Source organism: Apus apus, chromosome Z (genome assembly GCF_020740795.1).
Source record: "Apus apus isolate bApuApu2 chromosome Z, bApuApu2.pri.cur, whole genome shotgun sequence".
Classification (NCBI taxonomy): domain Eukaryota; kingdom Metazoa; phylum Chordata; class Aves; order Apodiformes; family Apodidae; genus Apus; species Apus apus.
In genome coordinates, this window is record NC_067312.1 from 2,574,625 (window position 1) to 2,597,011 (window position 22,387).

Genomic DNA, 22,387 nt, shown 5'->3' on the forward strand with positions numbered 1-22,387 from the left:
GAATCCTCGGTTTTGGAGCTGTCCCTTTGTCAAAAAATGAAAGAACTGGGGAAAAATAACCTTTCAAATCCTACGTTGACTGTATTTTCCAGGTAAATTCTTTGAGCATCACGGTGCAGAGGGGAGAGTTACAAACAGAGCCAGGTACAAACACCCTGAGAAACTGGTTTTCAGGGTGACTTCAGTGTAAATTCTGTTGTAGGGAGTTAGACAGGACTTGTCTTCTGGAAGGGTGGGTGGCTGCTGGTTTCCCCCAAGGCCTTGCTAAGACGTTCTGTATCCTCTCCTGGTAGGCTCTCTCTTCTTCTCGAGCTGATTCGTCTTCTCGCAGCTTCTCCTCTTCCTCAGCATCACGTGCCTGTTCTGGATGGGCAATCTGAGCCCTGAGCTGCTCCTGGTTCTGGTGTAATAGAAGAATGAGGAACTTAATTTGCTGATCAAAGATGAATGTGCTGTTTATATTTGCTAAATGTTAAACTGCAATGTCTGTTAGCTGTATCCTGTCATGAACTGAATCTATGGATGTCTTTATAAGGAAGATAACCAGTCGAGTTGCATAACACTGTAATGTCTGTTAAATGTTGATGGCTGTATCATATATAACATCTTGGTTGACTGTGCAAGCTCCAAAGAATGGTAACAGCGACCGCGGCGGGAACAAGAACTGTATAAAAGGAGGAGCATATGTGGGGCAGCTCGCGCGCCGTTGGTAGAGCACAGACTCATCGGCCGACCAGCTCTGTTTGCTCATTTATCTCAATAAAATTAATTAATTGATTTCTAAAATTTTGGTGTCAATGATTGTCGGTAACAATTTGGTGCCGTGACTCGGATACAGGCACTTTGGTCTGAGGACCCTGCCTCTGGGAAGGCGCCCCATCCTTGGACGGTCTCGGAGCCCAGGGTGCTCGTGCCAAATACTGTATTCCCGACCTGTGTGTGAGATAAATGAGCAAAGAATTAAAAGATGCTGCAGTTCCCCATGATTTCTGTGCACGAAGATCGGGACGAAGACTCAGGAAAGAGTAAGTACTGGGAAGTGGTTCCGTTCGGTCGGGGAACACGGGTTCCCGGGGTGCGAGTGAGCGAGACGTCCTGTTGGGACGAAGCGAGTGCGGACCTTCGAGTAGTGCGGTTCTCACAGCCCGCGAGGGCGTGAGCCGCCAGCGAGGGGAAACGACTGTTGTGAGAAAGAAGGCACCTCCGGGAGATGGGGCGGAAGGAAAGTAGAACTTGTGGCTCCATGCAGGGCTCCAGGGGAGGGTTTCCCGACATACCTCCAGATAGCCCTTTGGGACTAATGATAAAACATTGGGGAGACTGGTCCTCTAGGAAAGGAGAAGGTAGGGAAAAGATGGTACATTATTGTAGAGAAGTATGGGGTGGAAAGGAGATTAGAAAAGATCATCTGTAATGGCCAGTATTTGGGTCTTTTGAAGATTGGATATGCCAGGCTTTAAATATTTATGTTAACAATAAAGAGCCTTATAGCCTGGAGGAAAGCGAATATGCAAATTTATCACATCAGATACCAGAACGTTTTTGTATACCCTGCAAGAAGAGAAGAGCATAAAGAAAAAGAATAAGGGAGTGGAAGAACCACAGATGTTGTCACCCCCTCCTTACCTTCCTCCCCCTCCTGTCCCAGTCCCCATTCCTCCTGTCCCAAAGGCTCCAGAACCAACCCCTTCTCCCTCCCCGGAGCGTGATCCTTTGCCCCTGACACCCGCCATTCCCCAGCCTAGTGGGGAAAATAGAAGGGTTACTAGGAGCCAGACTAGGAACCAGGAAAGGTCGGAAAATCGATATTTCCCTTTAAGAGAAATGGCTGTGGGGGGCCCACAGCCAGGGGTGGGATTTGTATCGGTACCGCTAAGTTCAGGAGATGGGAGGGAGTTTAAAAAGGAGATAGGAAACCTGTTAGAAGACCCCCTGGGAGTGTCTGAAAGATTTGACCAATTCCTTGGTCCCAACACATCTAAGTGGGATGAAATGCAAGCAATCTTAAGAATATTATTTACAGCTGAGGAAAGGGAAAGGATCAGGTGAGCAGGAATGAGAAATTGGGACCAGAGACATCAGCAGGGACCTGGAGCGGATGTTAAATGGCCCTTAGAGTGGCCCAATTGGGACAATCAAGATCCGGCAACACCCCAGCTCTCCCAGCCTGGCTCCAGAGCAGAGCTGCTCCAGCCCTCCCAGCATCTCCGGGGCCTCCTCTGGACTCTCTCCAGCAGCTCCATGTCCTTCCTGTGCTGGGGACCCCAGCCCTGGCCCCAGCCCTGCAGGGGGGTCTCAGCAGAGCAGAGCAGAGGGGACAATCCCCTCCCTGGCCCTGCTGGCCACGCTGCTGGGGATGCAGCCCAGGACACGGGGGGTTTCTGGGCTCCAGCGCACGGTGCCGGCTCATGGGGAGCTTCTCATCACCCAGCACCCCCAAGGCCTGCTCCTCTGGCTCTTCTTGATCCATTCTCACCCAACCTGGATTTGTGCTTGGGACTGGCCAGATCCCCCACGCAAGGTATGAAACTCAGCCTGTTTCCTTCAGAAGGGTGAGATTCCTGCCATAGCCAGGAGGTTGTCACCACTAAAGCCCTTGGAGAACACCAGAGGTCCTGGGCCTGTTACCTCCAGGGGCAGGTGTGGGAAAGGGCAGGAGCTGCAGAGAGAAACGGAGTCAGCAGCATCAGGCTCTCTGCCCTGCTCTTTGCATGACACCCAGAGGAACTTCTCAGCTACTGCGTGTGACTCTCTCCTCATCCTGAGGAACTGGGAGGGAGGGAGAGCCCCGGGCAGCTGGGGTGGGAGCAGGGGCTGGAATTTGGGTGGCTGACAAGAGGGTTGTTTAAGGGCTGTGTGTGGCTGGAGTTTAGCAAGAACACTAGTTGCCCTGTGTAAGTCATGAACTAACCTTGCATTAACCCTCCTCCCACTCCTAAGAACAGCTCTGACTATGAGGGGATGTCTCTAATAAACATGATTGTCTTGGTTTGAGCCAGGATGAAGCCAATTTTCCTTTTTACTGATTTTTTTTCCTTCAGTGAGCTTTCTTTTAACTAGCAACACTCTGTTCTAGCTCGGCTGATAAGACACTGGAATGTTTTTCTAACTGCTGGGGCTTCGAGGTGGCACCTTCACTCTGCCGGCTCAGACACTACGGGGAGATCTGTGACCCCCCCGTGGGAGGCTGAGTTAGACAGACAGCAAAACTGGCCAGAGATGTTCCATTCCATAGAGCTACGTAAGCTCAGAGGAAGGTCAGAGATCACAGAAGACACCTTCCTTCCTGCTTCTTCTTCCCTTCTCTCCCGTCCATGGCCGGCGTCCAGGGAGGACTCCGTCCATCCAGCACCCTTGACCCCAGGCTGGAGCTCTCCTGACCCTCATCACTCTCTGCTTTCTCCAGCAGCAGCTCCGGGATTTCTCGGGACTGTTCCAGCTCAGGGGAGTGTGGTGGGAGTTGCTGGGGGCGGGGGGAGGCGAGAGGCTCTTGCACATACCTGAACAAAGCTGTATATAATTGTATATATTTTCTTATATCATTAGTGTTTAATTAAAGCTGTGTAGTTTAGTTTTCAATCCAGCCAAGTCTCTCTTTTTCTCTCTCTCCTTCCCTGCCTGGGTGGGAGGGGGAGGGGATCGAGAGCATTGTTGTAGGACCTGAGTCAAACGGTGACACTGAGTCTCAGGAGCCCTTTATCTGCCCCAGGGAAACCTCTGCTGCTCTCATGGAGCAGCATGGCCCAGCCCAGTGCCTCCCTCCCTGGAGCAGCAAAGCTGGGGAAGGGGCTCACACCTGTCCCAGCTGCTGGAGATTCCTGTCACGCTTCCTTGGGCCTTCCTCTTGGAGAGCTGAGTAGTGCCAGGCACAGCTGCTCTCTGGGGGTTGCCATAGATTTAAGAAAAAGCAGTTGGATCCAGTTTAGTGCAAGAGCAGATCACCTGGGGAGGGGATGGGTGTGCAGCCTGACTAGCTGCCAGCAGCCCTGGGGCTGAGGGCTGAAGAGCTCCTCTGCCTTTGGAGCCACTGGGGGGACCTGCTCTGGTCCCTGCTTCCAGCACTGGCAGCTTGCTGCCCTGCCCCTCAGCTCAGAAGAGGCTGCCTTCTGGCTTCTAGGGCTGAGCTGTCCACCTCTTTGGCTCCGGAGTCACTCTCCTTCTTCTCTAAAGCTGTGCTTGAGCACAGAGGAAAGGTTTGCTGGGGCTGTTTTTGGTGTAGCTCCTTCCCGGTGACCACGCAGGCTGCCCCTGCCCAGCAGCAGATGCCAGGTGGTGGAGTCTGACAGATGGCTCAAGGCTGTTCCCACCCCTCCTTACTCATTTGTCCTGTGGCCTGGAACCCTCTGGATTCTGGGAAGAAGAGGCTTGCAGAGCTGAGGAGCTCACAGGGCAGAAAGCAGGGCTGCTGTGCCCATCCCAGCTGGTGCTGCCTCCTGCTGAGCTCACCCTGACTGCCAGGTGGAATGAACCTCAGCCATCCTGCCTGTTGATGACTTGGCAAGAAAAACTGCCAGAAAGGAGCAGGCTGGATTTGCTGCAGAACTTGCTGGGCTTTCTGGAGTGGGTCCAGGTGAGAGGTTCCTTGCATGCAGCCTGACAGCCAAAGCAGGCTCAGGAGGTGAGGAGATCACCTCGCTGGGGAGAGATGTCTAGAGAAAGGGGTTCCTAGTGTCTGACTCTGGTGCACCAGCTTAACTCTAGTGAAGCTGGGGCTTGTGAGTCCATTCCTGGGTTCTTGTGAACCACCTGAATCTGTGGTGCCTCTGACAAGTGAATGACAGGCTTGGACATCATAGCAAGGGTTCATTTAGCAGAGCCCTAGTGCATACACCAGTGCCTCAACCTTTCCATCAGCTTTACTTCTCTGTTTGTATTTTTAGAAGTGTTTCACAAGCTTGAAATGCAGATGTGAAAAGATGTAGAAAAGGAGGGTTGCTGGGCAGTTTGACATTCCCTTGCAGTACTGCAACAGCTCTGCTGCAGGTGCCTTCCCAACTAGTCAAGACAAAGACAGCCAAGGGAGCTAGAAGGAAGCAGCTTGCCAGTCCATAGCCTGGCACAGGGCTGTTGGTGTGAGGGGCAGGTTCACATCAAGCCCCTGAGTAATGAGCACAAGGGCTCCATGAGTAAGGTGATGGCAGCAGCAGGAGAGCCAAGACCATGGCACCTCAACCCACGGTTTGTCCTGTGGGGGCACCTTGTCTTTGGGGTGGAGAAGAGAGACCTTGGGGTGCAGAAAGGAGCACCTTGGGCTGACCTAGTGCTGCTGCAGCATCGGCTCCTCTGGCTCAACTCAGGCCGTGCGCACGGGGATGTTTCTGCCTGTGCTTGGGATCTCTGGAGGTTTGCAGTGGGATCCAGGACAGGAGTTAAGATCTGGCATCCAGCTGGCCTTGTCACAGCACTCAGCAGGGCATCCAGATTGTGCCAGGACAGGACTCAGAGCCTGGGAGTGAGAAGGTAGCAGAAATGAAGTCACTGGGCTTTGAGACTCCTGCTTGGGCCATGACCTGAGAGCACAAGAAGGGAAATCAACAGCAGCAGCAGCATGACACGAGTGTGACAACTCCCTGGATCTGATGGGTGGCTTGGTGATGAGTCTGGGACAAACCCTCAGCCTTTCTGTGGAGATTTGTCTGTTCATCTGCACAGAAAGAGGCTGCCCCATGTTGACCCTGCACCAATAAATACCCAGAGCACGGGTCTCCAGTGAGTCACAGGATCAGCCTTGATGGGTGCAGGGGCCATGTATCTTCATGCTTGCAGCAGTTACCTGGTCGTAGGACATCTGGGCTGAGCAGGCATGCCCCGTGATGGCAGGAGGTGGTGTGTGCCATGACCTTGTGCCAGCAGGCTGCACGTCCCAGTGCATCGCCCACCTCCCAACCTGGCACTGCAGACAGTGATGACAAAGGGTGTCTCTGTAATGACACCATGCCCAGCCAGTCCTTCTTTGTGGGAGGATGTTCATGAGTGTGTCTGACAAGGTTTACTGGAGCTTGCTGCTCTGCAAGCTCCTCAAGTGCCAGCAGCTGCCAAGGTGGGTGCTGCAGCAGCATGAGGGGTGCTGAGATGGCTGTCAGGCTTGGAGCAGTCAGGCCACCAGCCTGTGCCATGTCTTGGAGCAGTGAGGCCACCAGCCTGTGCTGTTCCTCAGGGGGAGCTGCAGCTCCCTGGGCTTGCACGGCCACCACAGGGTGCTCAACACCTCGAGAAAGTGAGCTGGCACACCAGAGCTGGAAGTGCTGCCACTGGTGCTGTCACGCCAAAGCAGCAAGCTGACTGGGGGTCTTCCTTCACAGGGTGTTTGAAATAAATGAGACAGGTTTTGGAATCATTGATTCAGCTGCTGTGATTTTTAGGTTTCTAGCTTTGTTCACTGAACAAGTTCTTCCTTCTCTCAGGGCAATTGAAATGCTCCACAAATCTTGGTGGCATCAGGGTTATTTCTGTGGATAATGGACAACCCCGTCTCCTGGGAGGCTGTCTGTCTTTGAAAGGTTTGCTAATGGGTCATCTTTTGCACTGTACATATGCAGATGTATCATTTCTGGCAGCCTTTCAGGACCTGGGCCTGCCTCTGGAGCCCCTGGCAAATGTTGCCTCCCATGCAGGGCGGCAGTGCTTCCTCTGTCTCCCCCCGCTCATTAGGGAAGCAGCATCCAGGTTGATTCTGCAAATCCTTCAGACTGCTGTTCCCAACATGAAAAATGGAGATCCTGGGGGTTGTTCCACAGTCCACTGGCTGGAGGGACTATCAGGAGATGGCTTGTTAAGGCACCAGAACACCGGTGTGTCTCTGGGGGATGTCTCTGTGTGTGTTACTGGTTGCCATTCACTAGGAGCTGCCAAAATGTTTCTGTCAATGAATTCCAACACACGCCAAAGTGGGAACTAACCTCCTTCCCTTGTATTAAGGTAACTCCAAACGGCTCTTATGCACCTACAGGAAAGCTGGGGAGGGACTTTTGACAAGGGCATGTAGCCACAGGATGAGGGGTAATGGTTTTAAGCTGGAAGAGGGGAGATTGGGGTGAAAAAAGAGGAAGAAATTCTTGGCTGTGAGGCTGGGAGAGCCTGGCCCAGGTTGCCCAGAGAAGCTATGGCTGCCCCATCCCTGGAGGGGACAGGGGGCTGTTAGCACAGGGCCTCAGACTGCTCCCTGGGCTCCAGGACACCTTGGGTGCTGGTGGGCACAGACCCATGAAGCTGGTTTCATTGGAAGAGTGTGCTAATGATGCAGCTCTTTTCTTCTTTTGTTCATTTGGGACCATGAAGGAAATAGAATTGCCTGGTTAAGAGTCAAAGCCCTCTTGAATTCATCCCCATCTCTTCTGGTGTCAGGTGTGAAGATCATGATTTCCTGAGAGGGGACTCCTGCTTAGGCTAATCCAGTGCAATTAAGCATGGATCTAAGTGTAATTTAGAGCACTGAGGACTGACACTACTTTTTAAGGAAGCTCTCCAGCAGCATGCTGGCCTCCATTGGGTATAGATGCTGTTAATAGATAAGGTGTGCCTTGGTCTGTCACTCAGATGTTATGGATTGCTCCCTCCTAACTCCATGAACTTCTTGAGCTCAGCATCCCGTTTCCTGTGGCCAACATCCTGCCATGCAGTGTGAAATACACACCTTCTTCATTAACCAATTACCTGCACTGTGCTCTTCACAAGTTTGTGAGGTTTGGGGCTGCTTAGAGCGGATACAGAAGAATTGGGGCTCTTCTGTATGTGTTATTAATTAGAATGAGACCTGGTGTTGTATTGGACCTGCACAAAGCTGCATGAGAAGTGCATTCATGGTCTTGCAGAATTCAAGCTCGCAGGACCCAGAGTTAAATTAAGTGAATTCTAGTGAGAAGAAACAGAAAGAAATGGCCAGAATTACATCAAGTCATGTAAAGCCCTGATTTCATCTGTAGGTTTTTATGGGCAGCTCTGTAGCTCTTGTTCCCATGTATGACCACAAAGATACCCAGGCTCTTTGCAGAGCTGTGCTGGGTTTCCCCTCCCCGCCTGCCCAGGCTGGCCAGCACTCCCTGAGGGAGAACTTCCAAAACCAGCTTCCTGGGAAGCTAAGGGTGATCCTGCTCTGGCTGAAAGGAGGGCACACACAAAACTGGGAGGAGAAGCCCCCCTGAGCAGACCCTGCTCAGCAAAGCTTGGGGGCTGAGGGCAGCCCCACCAGCAGCTGCCATCAATTCAGCCGCAGCTGCTGCTGCCAGCACAAGGCTTCCTGAACTCACAGGGACAACAGGAAATCACTGAAATTAGCAAAAGAAATTAAGCATGGGCACAGAGGGAACACATCCAGGTTAAATCTGTGCTGTAATTTTAGTATAATTCTCCATGTGATCGTGGGACGTGGGAACACACACTTCTGGAGCTCTTTGATCAAGTGTTGATCTCAAGCAACAGGAGCATTTCAACCCCAAAGTGTATTCAGAACAGTGAGCAGTGGGTGACAGAAATGTCACTAGTGTTGGTGTTTCATTAGCCTTCCTGGGCAAACATGATCCATCAGAACACCTTGGGCACCTGTTTGTGTGGTGACCTCCTGCCCCATGTGCCAAAAGAAGCCCCAGGGGAGAGCATCAGTGGGGAGTCTGGGATGTGGTGCCCTGCCCTCTTGGAGTCATGGCATGGCACCCAGCTGGCGTTGGCATGGCAGCCAGCTGGCATTGTGACATCATCCAGCTGGCATTGTGACATCATCCAGCTGGCACTGGCACAGCATATAAATGGCAGTGGCACAGCACTCAGCTGGCATTGGGCCAGCATCCAGCTGGCATTGGCACAGCACTCAGCAGGGCATCCACCTCGTGCCAGGACAGGAGTCAGAGCTGGGAGTGAGAAGGTAGCATGACAGAAGTCACAAAGTTGCAGCAAGCAAGTAACAGCACAGGAGTCATGGCATGGGAGTGAGAAGACAACAGGAGAAAAGTCATGTCATGGCATCCAGCTGGCAGTGGCACAGCAGTCACAGCAGGGCATCCAGCTTGTGCCAGAACCAGGGTCATGGCAGGGGAGTGAGAAGGTACCAGGTCACGAGTCAAAACGTGGCAGCAAGAAGATACCAGGAGAGGAGATAGCATGGGAGTGAGAAGGTACGAGAATACCATTGATGGGGTGGCATCCAGCTGGCATTGGGACAGCAATCATGATGTGGCAGCAAGACAAGAGTGGGGCAGCAGTCATGGTGTGGGAGGTGAGAAGGTATCAGGAGAGAAGTCATGGCATGGCATCCAGCTGGCATTGGCACAGCAGCCCCAGCATGACATCCAGCCTTTACCAGGACAGGCCTCACAGCCTGAGACTGAGAAGGTATCATGGCAGGATACATGTCATGGCAGCAAGAAGATACCTGGACAGGAGTCCCGGCTCACAGAAGTGGGGCAGCAGTCATGGCTTGGGAATGAGAAGGTACCAGGAGAGGAGTCAAGTCATGGCACCCAGCTGTCATTGGGGCAGCATCCAGCTGTCACTGGGGCAGCATTCAGCTGTCATTGGGGCAGCATCCAGCTGGCATTGGGGCAGCATCCACCTATCATTGGGGCAGCATCAGGTTGTCACTGAGGCAGCATCCAGCTGTCATTGGGGCAGCATCCAGCTGTCATTGGCATGTCATCCAGCTGTCACTGGGGCAGCATCCAGCTGTCATTGGCACAGCATCCAGCTGTCACTGGGGCAGCACCCAGCTGTCATTGGCACAGCATCCAGCTGTCACTGGGGCAGCATCCAGCTTGCATTGGCACAGAATCCAGCTGTCATTGGGGCAGCATCCAGCTGGCTCTGGGGCAGCATCCAGCTGGCATTGGCACAGCACACAGCTGGCATTGGCACAGCATCCAGCTAGCATTTGGGCAGCACCCAGCAGGGCATCCAGGTTGTACTAGGAGAGGAGTTATGGCTTGGGAGTGACAAGGCACAAGAAGAGGAATCACAATGTGGGACCAAGAGGATGCCAGGACAGGAGTCACAACGTGGGACCAAGAGGATACCAGGAGAGGAGTCACAACGTGGGACCAAGAGGATGCCAGGACAGGAGTCACAACGTGGGACCAAGAGGATGCCAGGACAGGAGTCACAACGTGGGACCAAGAGGATGCCAGGAGAGGAGTCACAACATGGGACTAAGAGGATACCAAGAGAGGAGTCACAACGTGGGACCAAGAGGATACCAGGAGAGGAGTCACAACGTGGGACCAAGAGGATGCCAGGAGAGGAGTCACAACGTGGGACCAAGAGGATGCCAGGAGAGGAGTCACAACGTGGGACCAAGAGGATGCCAGGACAGGAGTCACAACGTGGGACCAAGAGGATGCCTGGACAGGAGTCACAACGTGGGAACAAGAGGATGCCAGGACAGGAGTCACAACGTGGGACCAAGAGGATACCAGGACAGGAGTTATGATCTGGCATCCAGCTGGCCTTGTCACAGCAGTCACAGCATGTCAGAAATCCCTCCCAAGCCCCTTCAGGCACTGCAAGGTGCTACAAGGTCTCTCCAGACCCTTCTCTTCTCCAGGCCCAACAGCCCCAACTCTCTCAGCCTGTCTCCAGAGCACAGCTGCTCCAGCCCTCTCATCATCAATCACATGTACATGAAAACAGAAATAAAAGCATCAACTGCTCAAATAGTGTTGCCTTTGTTCCTTCTCTGTACATTTACAAATATTTCTACGAGTCCGAGTGTGTAAGAAAAATACCAGGGATATTCAGAGTCAAATGTCAAAGATGAAGTGGGAAGCAAATGAAGCCGAGTGCTGTGGTACTTGAGCTGAGGAGATCAGTGTCTTTTCCACAGTCACTCTGGGGGTGGGCTTGGTTTCTGAGACCAGAAGAATGTTGCCACCTTAGAATAAAGAGTGAGCCATTGACAGTATGTAAAGAATCTCCAATACTTTCCAAGTCCCATTTGAAAGGTCAGCATCTTAAATGCTGTAAGGACATGAACACACTGAAGTAATGGGGAAGATGGAGTCATTGGTTTACCTCTTTTGGACCATTGAATATGTGCCTTGTGGTTTTAGTTACCTGCAGTTTTGACCAAAAACCTATTTTGAAGTGGGAAAAAAATCGGCTTGAACTGGAGGTTTTCTGAACAAGTCAGAAAAAAATAAGGAACATAAACTTTTGGACCTTGCACTCACCTGAGCAGTGTCATTTTGGACCTGCAGGACTTCACCAACATGGTCAGTGTGCAAAGGAAGGTCCATTTTCTTCTCTTCTTTGGCTATGACCTTCTTCACTGCCTGCCAACTGATCCCACCAGTGCCTTGCACACCTGGAATCCACTTCCAGTTGGGGATGTGGTGATGCTGGCAGCCCCATCTCTGGAGACACTCCAGGTCAGGCTTGATGGGGCTCTGAGCAACTTGACGTAGCTGAAGATGTCCCTGTTTCCTGTAGCGGGGTTGGACCAGATGACCTTGGCATGTCCTTTCCAACCCCAGGCATTCTAGGCTTCTCTGTTGCTCTGAAGTTGTACAAGCAGAAAAGGGGCTTTCACTGGCAGGAAATGAACACGCATGTTCTTATCCTACCAAGATGTGCAATTATGTCTTGATTGTGGCTCAGGGATGACATGTTTTTAGTGAAGGGAACATTGTCAGTGTGGGAAGGAATCAAAAGGAAAAAAGTTACAGGACTGAACATTTCATAGATATGGTCATACACATCAATCTCTTAGAAAAAGTAAAGCCAAATTCATTCTATTTCAAGAGAGCGATACCTGCTCCAGATCCCAGGTTCTCCTCAGCAACCAGCACCGCAGCTTCCCCTTCTCACCATGCCCAATGCATTTCTTGTTTGTTTCATGGTGTGGGGAGCCAATCTGGGTTTTCCTGCGGGAAGGGCCGGCGGGAGAAGCCACCAGCCGCGTTCCCTGCCCGGAGGGAGCAGCTCCCCCGCCAAGGGACGCTGCCCGGCACCTGCAGAACCCACAAGGATTCCGGCCAAGCGGGCACCCCTGGGCAGCGTTCCAGGCAGTTTCTGCCCTGCCAACGACTTGTTTCGTCCTCCCCCTGCAGCCCGAGAGCTCAGCAACAGGAGGGATGCTGGAAACACCGGTGCTTTCTGCCAGGAGCTGGGGAAGCTGCGGGGCTGTTTGAGCTGCGCCTTCAGCTGCCCTGGGGACGGAACCCGCGGGGGACGAGGCCAAGGGGACCCAGCAGAGACCTGCCTGAGCTTCCTGCACTGCTGAGACTGTTCCCATTATCTGGGATGGTCTTTCCCAGCTGCAAGAGAGAAGGAGCAGCTCTGCAATCTGCTGAAATGCTCTGGAGATGGCTGCTGACAAGCTCTGGGGAAGGGACTAAGAAGCCACCTTCCCTGTTTGCCATGTTCTCATGTCTAGGATCCTTCCTCTTCTTGAGGTCTGTCATTGATCAGCTTCTCCATGTTCATGCTCCCACCCAGCAAAACCACTAAGTCCTGGTCTTGGTCAACAGGGAGTCCCTGCAAAGTGGAGACAGGGAGGAAGGAGAAGGTAGATGAAATGGTTATGGAAGTTGGAGAAGAAAGGGCTGGAAAAGCTGGAGGAGAGGTGGTAGAAGCTGAAAAGCTGAAAGAGGAGAAAAACATCTGCATTCCAAAGAGACAACAGCTGCCACCAAAAGCATAACTAACTTTTTTTTTTTTTTTTTTTTTTCAATCTGATAACAAATTAAGTCCTGCACAGTTAATTCTGTCCAAGAAAAGGTCTCACAATCTACCTTTGGGACCCCAATATCCCACAGATGATTCGACAGCTTTGGGAATACATGGATATCAGCTCTTGACTGTCCATCCCAAGGCAAAACAGATTCATCACTTTCTAATTGACAAGGAAAACGAAGGTAAGTCACCAAGGCCTTTTTGTCTAAACACATCAAAAGATTTTGGAAATATTGGCAGTTTGAAAGGCACTGGAATAAAAATTTGCTGAAGCTCTGCTACAAAATTTCATGGCGTGGCTGTTAAAGAAGCCTCAATCATGTCATGATCAAACATGATACTGCAGGGAACAGACTATTCTTGGAGTAAAGTGTCAAATCCTTGGGTTTGGAGCTGTCACTTTGTCAAAGCATGAAAGAACTGGGGAAAAATAACCTTTTAAATCCTACATTGACTGTATTTTCCAGGTAAATACTTTGAGCATCACGATGGAGAGGGAAGACTTACAGACAGAGCCAGGTACAAACACCCTGAGAAACTGGTTTCCAGGGTGACTTCAGTGTAAATTCTGTTGTAGGGAGTTAGACAGGACTTGTCTTCTGGAAGGGTGGGTGGCTGCTTGTTTCCCCCAAGGCCTTGCTAAGACGTTCTGTATCCTCTCCTGGTAGGCTCTCTCTTCTTCTTGAGCTGATTCGTGTTCTCGCTGCTTCTCCTCTTCCTCAGCATCACGTGCCTGTTCTCGATGGGCAATCTGAGCCCTGAGCTGCTCCTGGTATTCTTTGGCTTCCTTCAGTTTCCTGGGAATGAGGAAATAAACCCCAGAAACACAACCAGTTTTTAAAATCCTTATTGAACCTGTTCCCTTCAACCTTAAAGAACCACTCAAATCTCCTCTCAGGGCTTCAGAACAAGCATCACCTCCCACTGCCCAAGTGCTGCGTGATGTTCCTCAAGGAATTAATTGCTCTCCCCTCCTGCCCCAGTTCCCATTCCTCCTGTCCCAACGGCTCCAGAACCAACCCCTTCTCCCTCCCGGAGCGTGATCCTTTCCCCTGCCACCCGCCATTCCCCAGCCTAGTGGGGAAAATAGAAGGGTTACTAGGAGCCAGACTAGGAAACAGGAAAAGTCGGAAAATCGTCTTTTCCCTTTAAGAGAAATGGCTGTGGGGGGCCCACAGCCAGGGGTGGGATTTGTATCGGTACCGCTAAGTTCAGGAGATGGGAGGGAGTTTAAAAAGGAGATAGGAAACCTGTTAGAAGACCCCCTGGGATTGTCTGAAAGATTTGACCAATTCCATGGTCCCAACACATCTACGTGGGATGAAATGCAAGCAATCTTAAGAATATTATTTACAGCTGAGGAAAGGGAAAGGATCAGGCGGGCAGGATTGAGAAATTGGGACCAGAGACATCAGCAGGGACATGGAGCAGATGTTAAATGGCCCTTACACTGGCCCAATTGGGACAATCAAGATCCAGCAACACCCCAGCTCTCCCAGCCTGTCTCCAGAGCAGAGCTGCTCCAGCCCTCCCAGCATCTCCGGGGCCTCCTCTGGACTCTCTCCAGCAGCTCCATGTCCTTCCTGTGCTGGGGACCCCAGCCCTGGCCCCAGCCCTGCAGGGGGGTCTCAGCAGAGCAGAGCAGAGGGGACAATCCCCTCCCTGGCCCTGCTGGCCACGCTGCTGGGGATGCAGCCCAGGACACGGGGGGTTTCTGGGCTGCCAGGACAAGTTGCCAGCTCTGCTCCAACTTCCCACCCACCACAACCCCCAGTCCCTGTCTCCCATCAGGACCCCGCGGAGCCCTTGGGCCCCTCCTCAGCGTAGCAGGGCAAGGTTCTCTCACTGTGACCTGCTGGTGATGTCTAGTGGGAGCAGAGACCGGGACAAGGGTGAAAAATCCCGAGTTAATCAGCAGATAAAAGGGGAAAAGAAGAATTCCGTGGCGAGAATGGGTTCCCTCTGCCCGCAGGTTGGTGGTCGCTGCGTGAAACCCAGCACATCAGCCCCCTGGGCAGGCCCCTGGCCGAGGTCTCCTGTGGTAGGTGTCCTGCCAGGTGGACAGGCTCCAGAGCTCTGCCCAAGGCAGAGGAAAATGAGATACAAAGCCTTGGCTCTGCAGCAGTGGCTGCTTCAAGTCCGTCGCACCCCAAAAAAAAATCAGAAGGAAAAGCTGTTGCTGAAGCTTTGGAGCCCAGGAACACAAGCCCTGCCGAGAACTGGGCTTTCCTGCAGATTAGCAGGACTTGGCTGATAACAAGGTGAAACAAAAAATAATAAAAATGATCCCAAAGGTAGAAAGGTCCATGTTTCAAGTTGACTGTAAAGCTTGTTCTCGTCAAAGTGAAATCTGCAGTTTGTGGGATCCTTGCACACCCAAAGGTGTGTGCTACAGAGGATTGACACACTGCACTGGAGCTGGAATCCCTTGAGTTTATTTCAGGAGAGACTTCACCATCATCCTACTGTGCCTTATGGAGATGTTTGGGAGAGGGAAACAACCCCACAGCAGGAAACTCTGGATTTTCCTCCTGAAAACACTCATCTGTAACTGTTGGGAGGGCTGAATTTCTTGGGTTGGTAGAATTTTGCCTAATGTTTTCAGGATGTTTCATGGAAAATGGGGGGTGGATCCTCCAATCCTCCTGTTGAGGTTTGGTTTGTGTGTGTGTGTGAAGTTCCCTCCATCGGCTTTGAAGAGGCTTCCTGCTGGAAAAGCTAACTTGAGTCCAAATGATGGATGTCTTGTGACTTGGAGCTTATTTGACATGAATGTTGAGTGAAAAAAAGAGTCTCCTTAGCTCAGGTGCTGTCGTGGGCCGGTATCGGGGGGCTCCCGGCTGTCAGGATGTTCCCTCGAGTTCCCCCCCAGTGTGGAGAGGTTTGGGAATGAGCCCGAGGGTCACACGTGGCGTTCGCCTCTCACAGAGGAACGGCCACTGCGGGGCCGTGTCTTAGAGGGGAGATTGGAACACCCTCCCACCACGCTCACAAACTGCTACTGAGACCAATGTTTAGATTACGAATTAATCGGTCTATTAAGGGTCAACACAAATTAAGGGATGAAGGTTCAGGAGAGGTTGTCTAGGTGTATATTGGAAAAGGGATTCAAAGGCGCTGTGGTCTTAAATGCACACTCCGAGGAGGAGTGTAAAATCAATGGAGTGAAGGGCAGGAGTTGAGCCCGGCAGGAAAGTTAGAGTCTGTGTGTGTCTGTGTGTGTGTGTGTGTCTGTGTGTGCCTGTGTGCGTGTGTGTCTTGTCTGTGTCTGTGTCTGAGTGTTTGTGTGTGTGTGTCTGTGTGTGTCTGTGTGTGTGTGTCTGTGCGTATGTGTGTGTGTGTGTGTGTTTGTGTGTGTATGTGCATGTGTGTCTGTGCGTGTGTGTGTGTATGCGTGTGTCTGCATGTCTCTGTGTGTTTGTCTCTGTGTCTGTGTCTGTGTGTGTCCCTGTATGTGTCTGTGTGTCTGTGTCTGTGTGTGTCTGTGTCTCTGGGGGGACAGTCCAGGGGGCAACTTCCCGGTAACCGGGGCGACCCCTCCCAGCAGCAGCAGCTGCGGGAAGCACCATGAAGGAGAAACTCTGGGGAGCAAAACTCAGAGCACTGATCAGTTAATGGCAAGAGATATTCTGGCCCCTGTAGGTCATAAACCACGGGAATAGGATGCAGCTACGTGAAGTGGAAAAGCACTGACCCTGAGAAGCAGACAGTAAGAAGCCGCAGTCAATCTAACTAAGGCTGTGCTAGCAGAGGAATGTGCTCAAGCCTGCGTTTAGATAAGGAAACTTGTGCTCAGCTAAAGAAGCAGCATTTTGACAAAGGCAGCCGATGTGGAGTTATGCTGCCAGCATGACTGGCGCCTGAGCAGGTTAAGGGAACCAAGGGAACAGGAACAGGATTCGCGTGGACAGTGAAAATGTGTATAAAAGGCAGCCTGTGTATAAAATAAATGTGGGAACACACACTTCTGAAGCTCTTTGATCGAGAGTTGATCTCAAGCAATAGGAGCATTTCAACCCCAAAGTGTATTCAGAACAGTGAGCAGTTAGTGACAGAAATGTCACTAGTGTTGGTGTTTCATTAGCCTTCCAGGGCAAACATGATCCATCAGAACACCTTGGTCACCTGTTTGTGAGGTGACCTCCTGCCCCATGTGCCAAAAGAAGCCCCAGGGGAGAGCATCAGTGGGGAGGCTGGGATGTGGTGCCCTGCCCTCTTGGAGTCTTGGCATGGCAAACAGCTGGCGTTGGCATGGCATCCAGCTGGCATTGTGACATCATCCAGCTGGCATTGTGACATCATCCAGCTGTCATTGTGACATCATCCACCTGGCACGGGCACAGCATATAAATGGCAGTGGCACAGCACTCAGCTGGCATTGGGCCAGCATCCAGCTGGCATTGGCACAGCACTCAGCAGGGCATCCAGCTTGTGCCAGGACAGGACTCAGAGCCTGGGAGTGAGAAGGTAGCACAAACGAAGTCACAAAGTTGCAGCAAGCAAGTACCAGCACAGGAGTCATGGCATGGGAGTGAGAAGACAACAGGACAAAAGTCATGTCATGGCATCCAGCTGGCAGTGGCACAGCAGTCACAGCAGGGCATCCAGCTTGTGCCAGAACCAGGGTCATGGCAGGGGAGTGAGAAGGTACCAGGACAGGAGTCAAAACGTGGCAGCAAGAAGATACCAGGAGAGGAGATAGCATGGGAGTGAGAAGGTACGAGAATACCAGTGATGGGGTGGCATCCAGCTGGCATTGGGACAGCAATCATGATGTGGCAGCAAGACAAGAGTGGGGCAGCAGTCATGGTGTGGGAGGTGAGAAGGTATCAGGAGAGAAGCCATGGCATGGCATCCAGCTGGCATTGGCACAGCAGCCCCAGCATGACATCCAGCCTTTACCAGGACAGGCCTCACAGCCTGAGACTGAGAAGGTACCATGGCAGGATACATGTCATGGAGGAAGAAGATACCTGGACAGGAGTCCCGGCTCACGGAAGTGGGGCAGCAGTCATGGCTTGGGAATGAGAAGGTACCAGGAGAGGAGTCAAGTCATGGCACCCAGCTGTCACTGGCACAGCATCCAGCTGTCATTGGGGCAGCATCCAGCTGTCACTGGCACAGCATCCACCTGTCATTGGGGCAGCATCTAGCTGTCACTGGGGCAGCATCCAGCTGTCATTGGCACAGCATCCAGCTGTCATTGGGGCAGCACCCAGCTGTCATTGGGGCAGCATCCAGCTGTCACTGGGGCAGCATCCAGCTGTCATTGGCACAGCATCCAGCTGTCACTGGGGCAGCATCCAGCTGTTATTGGCACAGCATCTAGCTGGCATTGGGGCAGCATCCAGCTGTTATTGGCACAGCATCCAGCTGTCATTGGGGCAGCATCCAGCTGTCATTGCGGAAGCATCCAGCTGTCATTGGCACAGCATCCAACTGGCATTGGGGCAGCACTCAGCAGTTCATCCAGGTTGTACTAGGACAGGAGTTATGGCTTGGGAGTGACAAGGCACAAGGAGAGGAATCACAGCGTGGGACCAAGAGGATACCAGGAGAGGAGTCACAACGTGGGACCAAGAGGATGCCAGGAGAGGAGTCACAACGTGGGACCAAGAGGATGCCAGGACAGGAGTCACAACGTGGGACCAAGAGGATATCAGGACAGGAGTCACAACGTGGGACCAAGAGGATGCCAGGACAGGAGTCACAACGTGGGACCAAGAGGATGCCAGGAGAGGAGTCATAACGTGGGACCAAGAGGGTGCCAGGAGAGGAGTCACAACGTGGGACCAAGAGGATGCCAGGACAGGAGTCACAACGTGGGACCAAGAGGATGCCAGGACAGGAGTCACAACGTGGGACCAAGAGGATACCAGGACAGGAGTTATGATCTGGCATCCAGCTGGCCTTGTCACAGCAGTCACAGCATGTCAGAAATCCCTCCCAAGCCCCTTCAGGCACTGCAAGGTGCTACAAGGTCTCTCCAGACCCTTCTCTTCTCCAGGCCCAACAGCCCCAACTCTCTCAGCCTGTCTCCAGAGCACAGCTGCTCCAGCCCTCTCATCATCAATCACATGTACATGAAAACAGAAATAAAAGCATCAACTGCTCAAATATTGTTGCCTTTGTTCCTTCTCTGTACATTTACAAATATTTCTACGAGCCCGAGTGTGTAAGAAAAATACCAGGGATATTCAGAGTCAAATGTCAAAGATGAAGTGGGAAGCAAATGAAGCCGAGTGCTGTGGTACTTGAGCTGAGGAGATCAGTGTCTTTTCCACACAGGAAACACTCACTCTGGGGGTGGGCTTGGTTTCTGAGACCAGAAAAATGTTGCCACCTCAGAAGAAATAGTGAGCCATTGACAGTATGTAAAGAATCTCCAATACTTTCCAAGTCCCATTTGAAAGGTCAGCATCTTAAATGCTGTCAGGACATGAACACACTGAAGTAATGGGGAAGATGGATTTATTGGATTCCCTCTTTTGGACAACTGAATATAAACCTTATGGTTTTAGTTACCTGCAGTTTTGACCAAAAACCTATTTTGAAGTGGGAAAAAAATCGGCTTGAACTGGAGGTTTCCTGAAAAAGTCAGAAAAAAATAAGGAACATAAACTTTTGGACCTTGCGGTCACCTGAGCAGTGTCATTTTGGACCTGCAGGACTTCACCACCATGAAGTGGTGAAGGCTAGTCAAGACTTGTGTGTTAATGCAGCCCAGCTGAACCATCAACACTGACACTGCTGAATGCATCTCTCCTAAGCAGAGCACATCCCAAATGCCAGACTGTTTTGGGTTGGAAGGGACCTTATGGGCAGGGACACCTCCCAGCAGCCCAGGTTGCTCCAAGCCCCATCCAACCTGCCCTTCAACACTGCCAGGGATGGGGCAGCTACAGCTTCTCTGGGCAACCTGCGCCACGGTCTCACCACCCTCACAGCCAAGAATTTCCTCCTCATGTCTCACCTCAATCTCCCTCTTCCAGTTTTAATCCTTCCCCCCTCATCCCATCCCTCCCTGCCCTTGTGCCAAGCCCCTCCCCAGCTTTCCTGGAGCCCCTTCAGGCCCTGGAAGGTGCTCTAAGGTCTCCCTGGAGCCTTCTCTTCTCCAGGCTGAACACCCCAACTCTCCCAGCCTGGCTCCAGAGCAGAGCTGCTCCAGCCCTCCCAGCATCTCCGGGGCCTCCTCTGGACTCTCTCCAGCAGCTCCATGTCCTTCCTGTGCTGGGGACCCCAGCCCTGGCCCCAGCCCTGCAGGGGGGTCTCAGCAGAGCAGAGCAGAGGGGACAATCCCCTCCCTGGCCCTGCTGGCCACGCTGCTGGGGATGCAGCCCAGGACACGGGGGGTTTCTGGGCTCCAGCGCACGGTGCCGGCTCATGGGGAGCTTCTCATCACCCAGCACCCCCAAGGCCTGCTCCTCTGGCTCTTCTTGATCCATTCTCCACCCAACCTGGGTTTGTGCTTGGGACTGGCCAGATCCCCAGGTAGGGCATGAACCTCAGCATGTTTCCTTCAGAAGGGTGAGATTCCTGCCATAGCCAGGAGGTTGTCACCACTAAAGCCCTTGGAGAACACCAGAGGTCCTGGGCCTGTTACCTCCAGGGACAGGTGTGGGAAAGGGCAGGAGCTGCAGAGAGAAACGGAGTCAGCAGCATCAGGCTCTCTGCCCTGCTCTTTGCATGACACCCAGAGGAACTTCTCAGCTACTGCGTGTGACTCTCTCATCCTGAGGACCTGGGAGGGAGGGAGAGCCCCAGGCAGCTGGGGTGGGAGCAGGGGCTGGAATTTGGGTGGCTGACAAGAGGGTTGTTTAAGGGCTGTGTGTGGCTGGAGTTTAGCAAGAACACTAGTTGCCCTGTGTAAGTCATGAACTAACCTTGCACTAACCCTCCTCCCACTCCTAAGAACAGCTCTGACTATGAGGGGATGTCTCTAATAAACATGATCCATGGAAGTCACAGGATGGTCCAAAAAGACCAAACCAAGTATATGGAACTAAACACCATGATTTGTACAATGGGACCAGAGTCAGTGATAGAACACCAGTTGCAACCTAACAGGGCTGCTGATGAGCAGTTTGAAGCCTTTCTGAGCAGAAGAAGGCCCATCCAGTGCTCTCAAGAGTCATCTGAACATCAGGATTAGCCTGTTCACAACTTTAAATGATTGTTCTGCAATGAAGCAATTGCAGATTGGAAAGCTGAGCAAAGAGGAACCGCATGAGGTTCAACAAGAGCAAGTACAGAGTCCTGCACCTGGGGAGAAGAACCACCAGGCACCAGTATAGATGAGGGGTTGGCCTGCCAGAAAGCAGCCCCATGGAGAAGGACCTTGGGGTCCTGGTGGACAACAGGTTACCCATGGGACAGCAAGGTGCCCTCGTGGCCAAGAGAGCCAATAGTATCCTGGGGTGCATTAAGAACGGGGTGGCCAGCAGGTCAAGGGAGGTTCTCCTGCCCCTCTGCTCAGCCCTGGTGAGACCACAGCTGGAGGATTGTGTCCAGTTCTGGGCTCCCCAGTTCCAGAGGGACAGGGATTTGCTGGGAAGAGTCCAAGGGAGGCTACAAGGATGGTGAAGGGACTGGAACATCTGTCTGATGAGGAGAGACTGAGAGACCTGGGGCTGTTTAGTCTAGAGAAGAGAAGGCTGAGAGGGGACCTGATGAATGTCTATCAAGTGGGGGTTGGACTTGATGATCTCCAGAGGTCCCTTCCAGCCCCTATGATTCTGAGTCTATGAAATGGACCAATGGCACACAAGAAAATCACCTTGCATATTTCTCCTCTTCTATGTGGTTGAGTTCTAAGATGGCTTCATCTAATAACTTCTTCTCCTGAGCGAGTTCTTCCTGCTCCTTTACATTTCTCTGCACTGCAAACAAACACACAGCAACAAACAACACTTGCAGGAGGTAACAGCACTGCTAAGCTTGAAGGGACAGTGAAACCACAGTCAAGCCAAGCAGCCTGAAGAACATGGCTGAGTTTTGCTGCTTCTGGAGAGGCACACAAAAAAATAAACTGGCAAGTGTCTTCTCAGCTTTTCATCCTTGTTTTTCCACTCAGAAAAGGTTTGACATTCAGAACTTAAGAACAGAGCTGCTAACACTCACCCTTCTGCTCTATCTGCCATTGCCTTGTGTCCAGGACATCCTTCAGCAGCTGCCTTCTAGCCTCCTTCTCTGCTCTCATTTTCTCAGCCTTCTTGGCCCAAACCTTCTCCATCTCTTCCTTGTGGGCCTTCTCTGCTTCTTCTTCTCGCTGTCTCTCCTCCTCCAGCTGTTGAGCCAGGTGTGCCAGGTATGTCTGCTGCTCCTTGAGCAGCTCTTGCTGCAAACACACCAACATGTGCAGATCTGAGGAAATGAGTTCCAAAACAAGGGCTGGTTTCTGGACCAGGTGGTAACTGAAACCTCAGAACCCCGTCCCAACCCCTGTCATGGGAAAGCTGTGGAGAACCTTCTTCCCGGCCAGTTGACAGTGCCTGGCAGGGCCAGAGCAGAAGAAACAGAGCGATCCCTTCCCCAAGAGCAGCTCAGCTGCCTCAAACACACACATTTGACACAGATTTTCCACTGCTGACCAAGCTACTTCCCCCCTCACCTGCATCAGAAGCCTTGGGATCTAGAAAGATAATCAATCAACCCAATCAAAATAATCCAAAAGAAAAAGAACAACCATTCACAATAAATAATAACAAATACCACCTCCTCTGATTTTGTG

The 22,387-nt window shown here is 52.1% G+C and overlaps 1 protein-coding gene and 1 long non-coding RNA gene across 7 annotated transcripts in view; one reads left to right on the forward strand and one right to left on the reverse strand.

Moving 5' to 3' along the window:
* The window catches only part of LOC127395475 (uncharacterized), a 308,391-nt gene that overhangs the window by 225,892 nt on the left and 60,112 nt on the right, over positions 1-22,387 (forward strand). The window contains exon 1 of one of the 4 annotated variants that reach the window (XR_007891813.1): positions 19,699-19,738. The exons of the other annotated variants lie outside the window; for them this stretch is intronic. This is a non-coding gene — a long non-coding RNA (uncharacterized LOC127395475). Of the gene's footprint in view, positions 1-19,698; positions 19,739-22,387 lie in introns of those variants that run through there. 4 annotated transcript variants of the gene reach the window in all.
* The window catches only part of LOC127395452 (cilia- and flagella-associated protein 53-like), an 86,185-nt gene that overhangs the window by 24,848 nt on the left and 38,950 nt on the right, over positions 1-22,387 (reverse strand). Inside the window, exons 6-7 of one of the 3 annotated variants that reach the window (XM_051642502.1) lie at positions 21,778-21,994; positions 21,434-21,536 (exon numbers count right to left, since the gene is read on the reverse strand). The exons of the other annotated variants lie outside the window; for them this stretch is intronic. Coding sequence (XP_051498462.1) covers positions 21,434-21,536; positions 21,778-21,994 — 320 coding nt within the window. The remainder of the gene's footprint in view (positions 1-21,433; positions 21,537-21,777; positions 21,995-22,387) is intronic. 3 annotated transcript variants of the gene reach the window in all.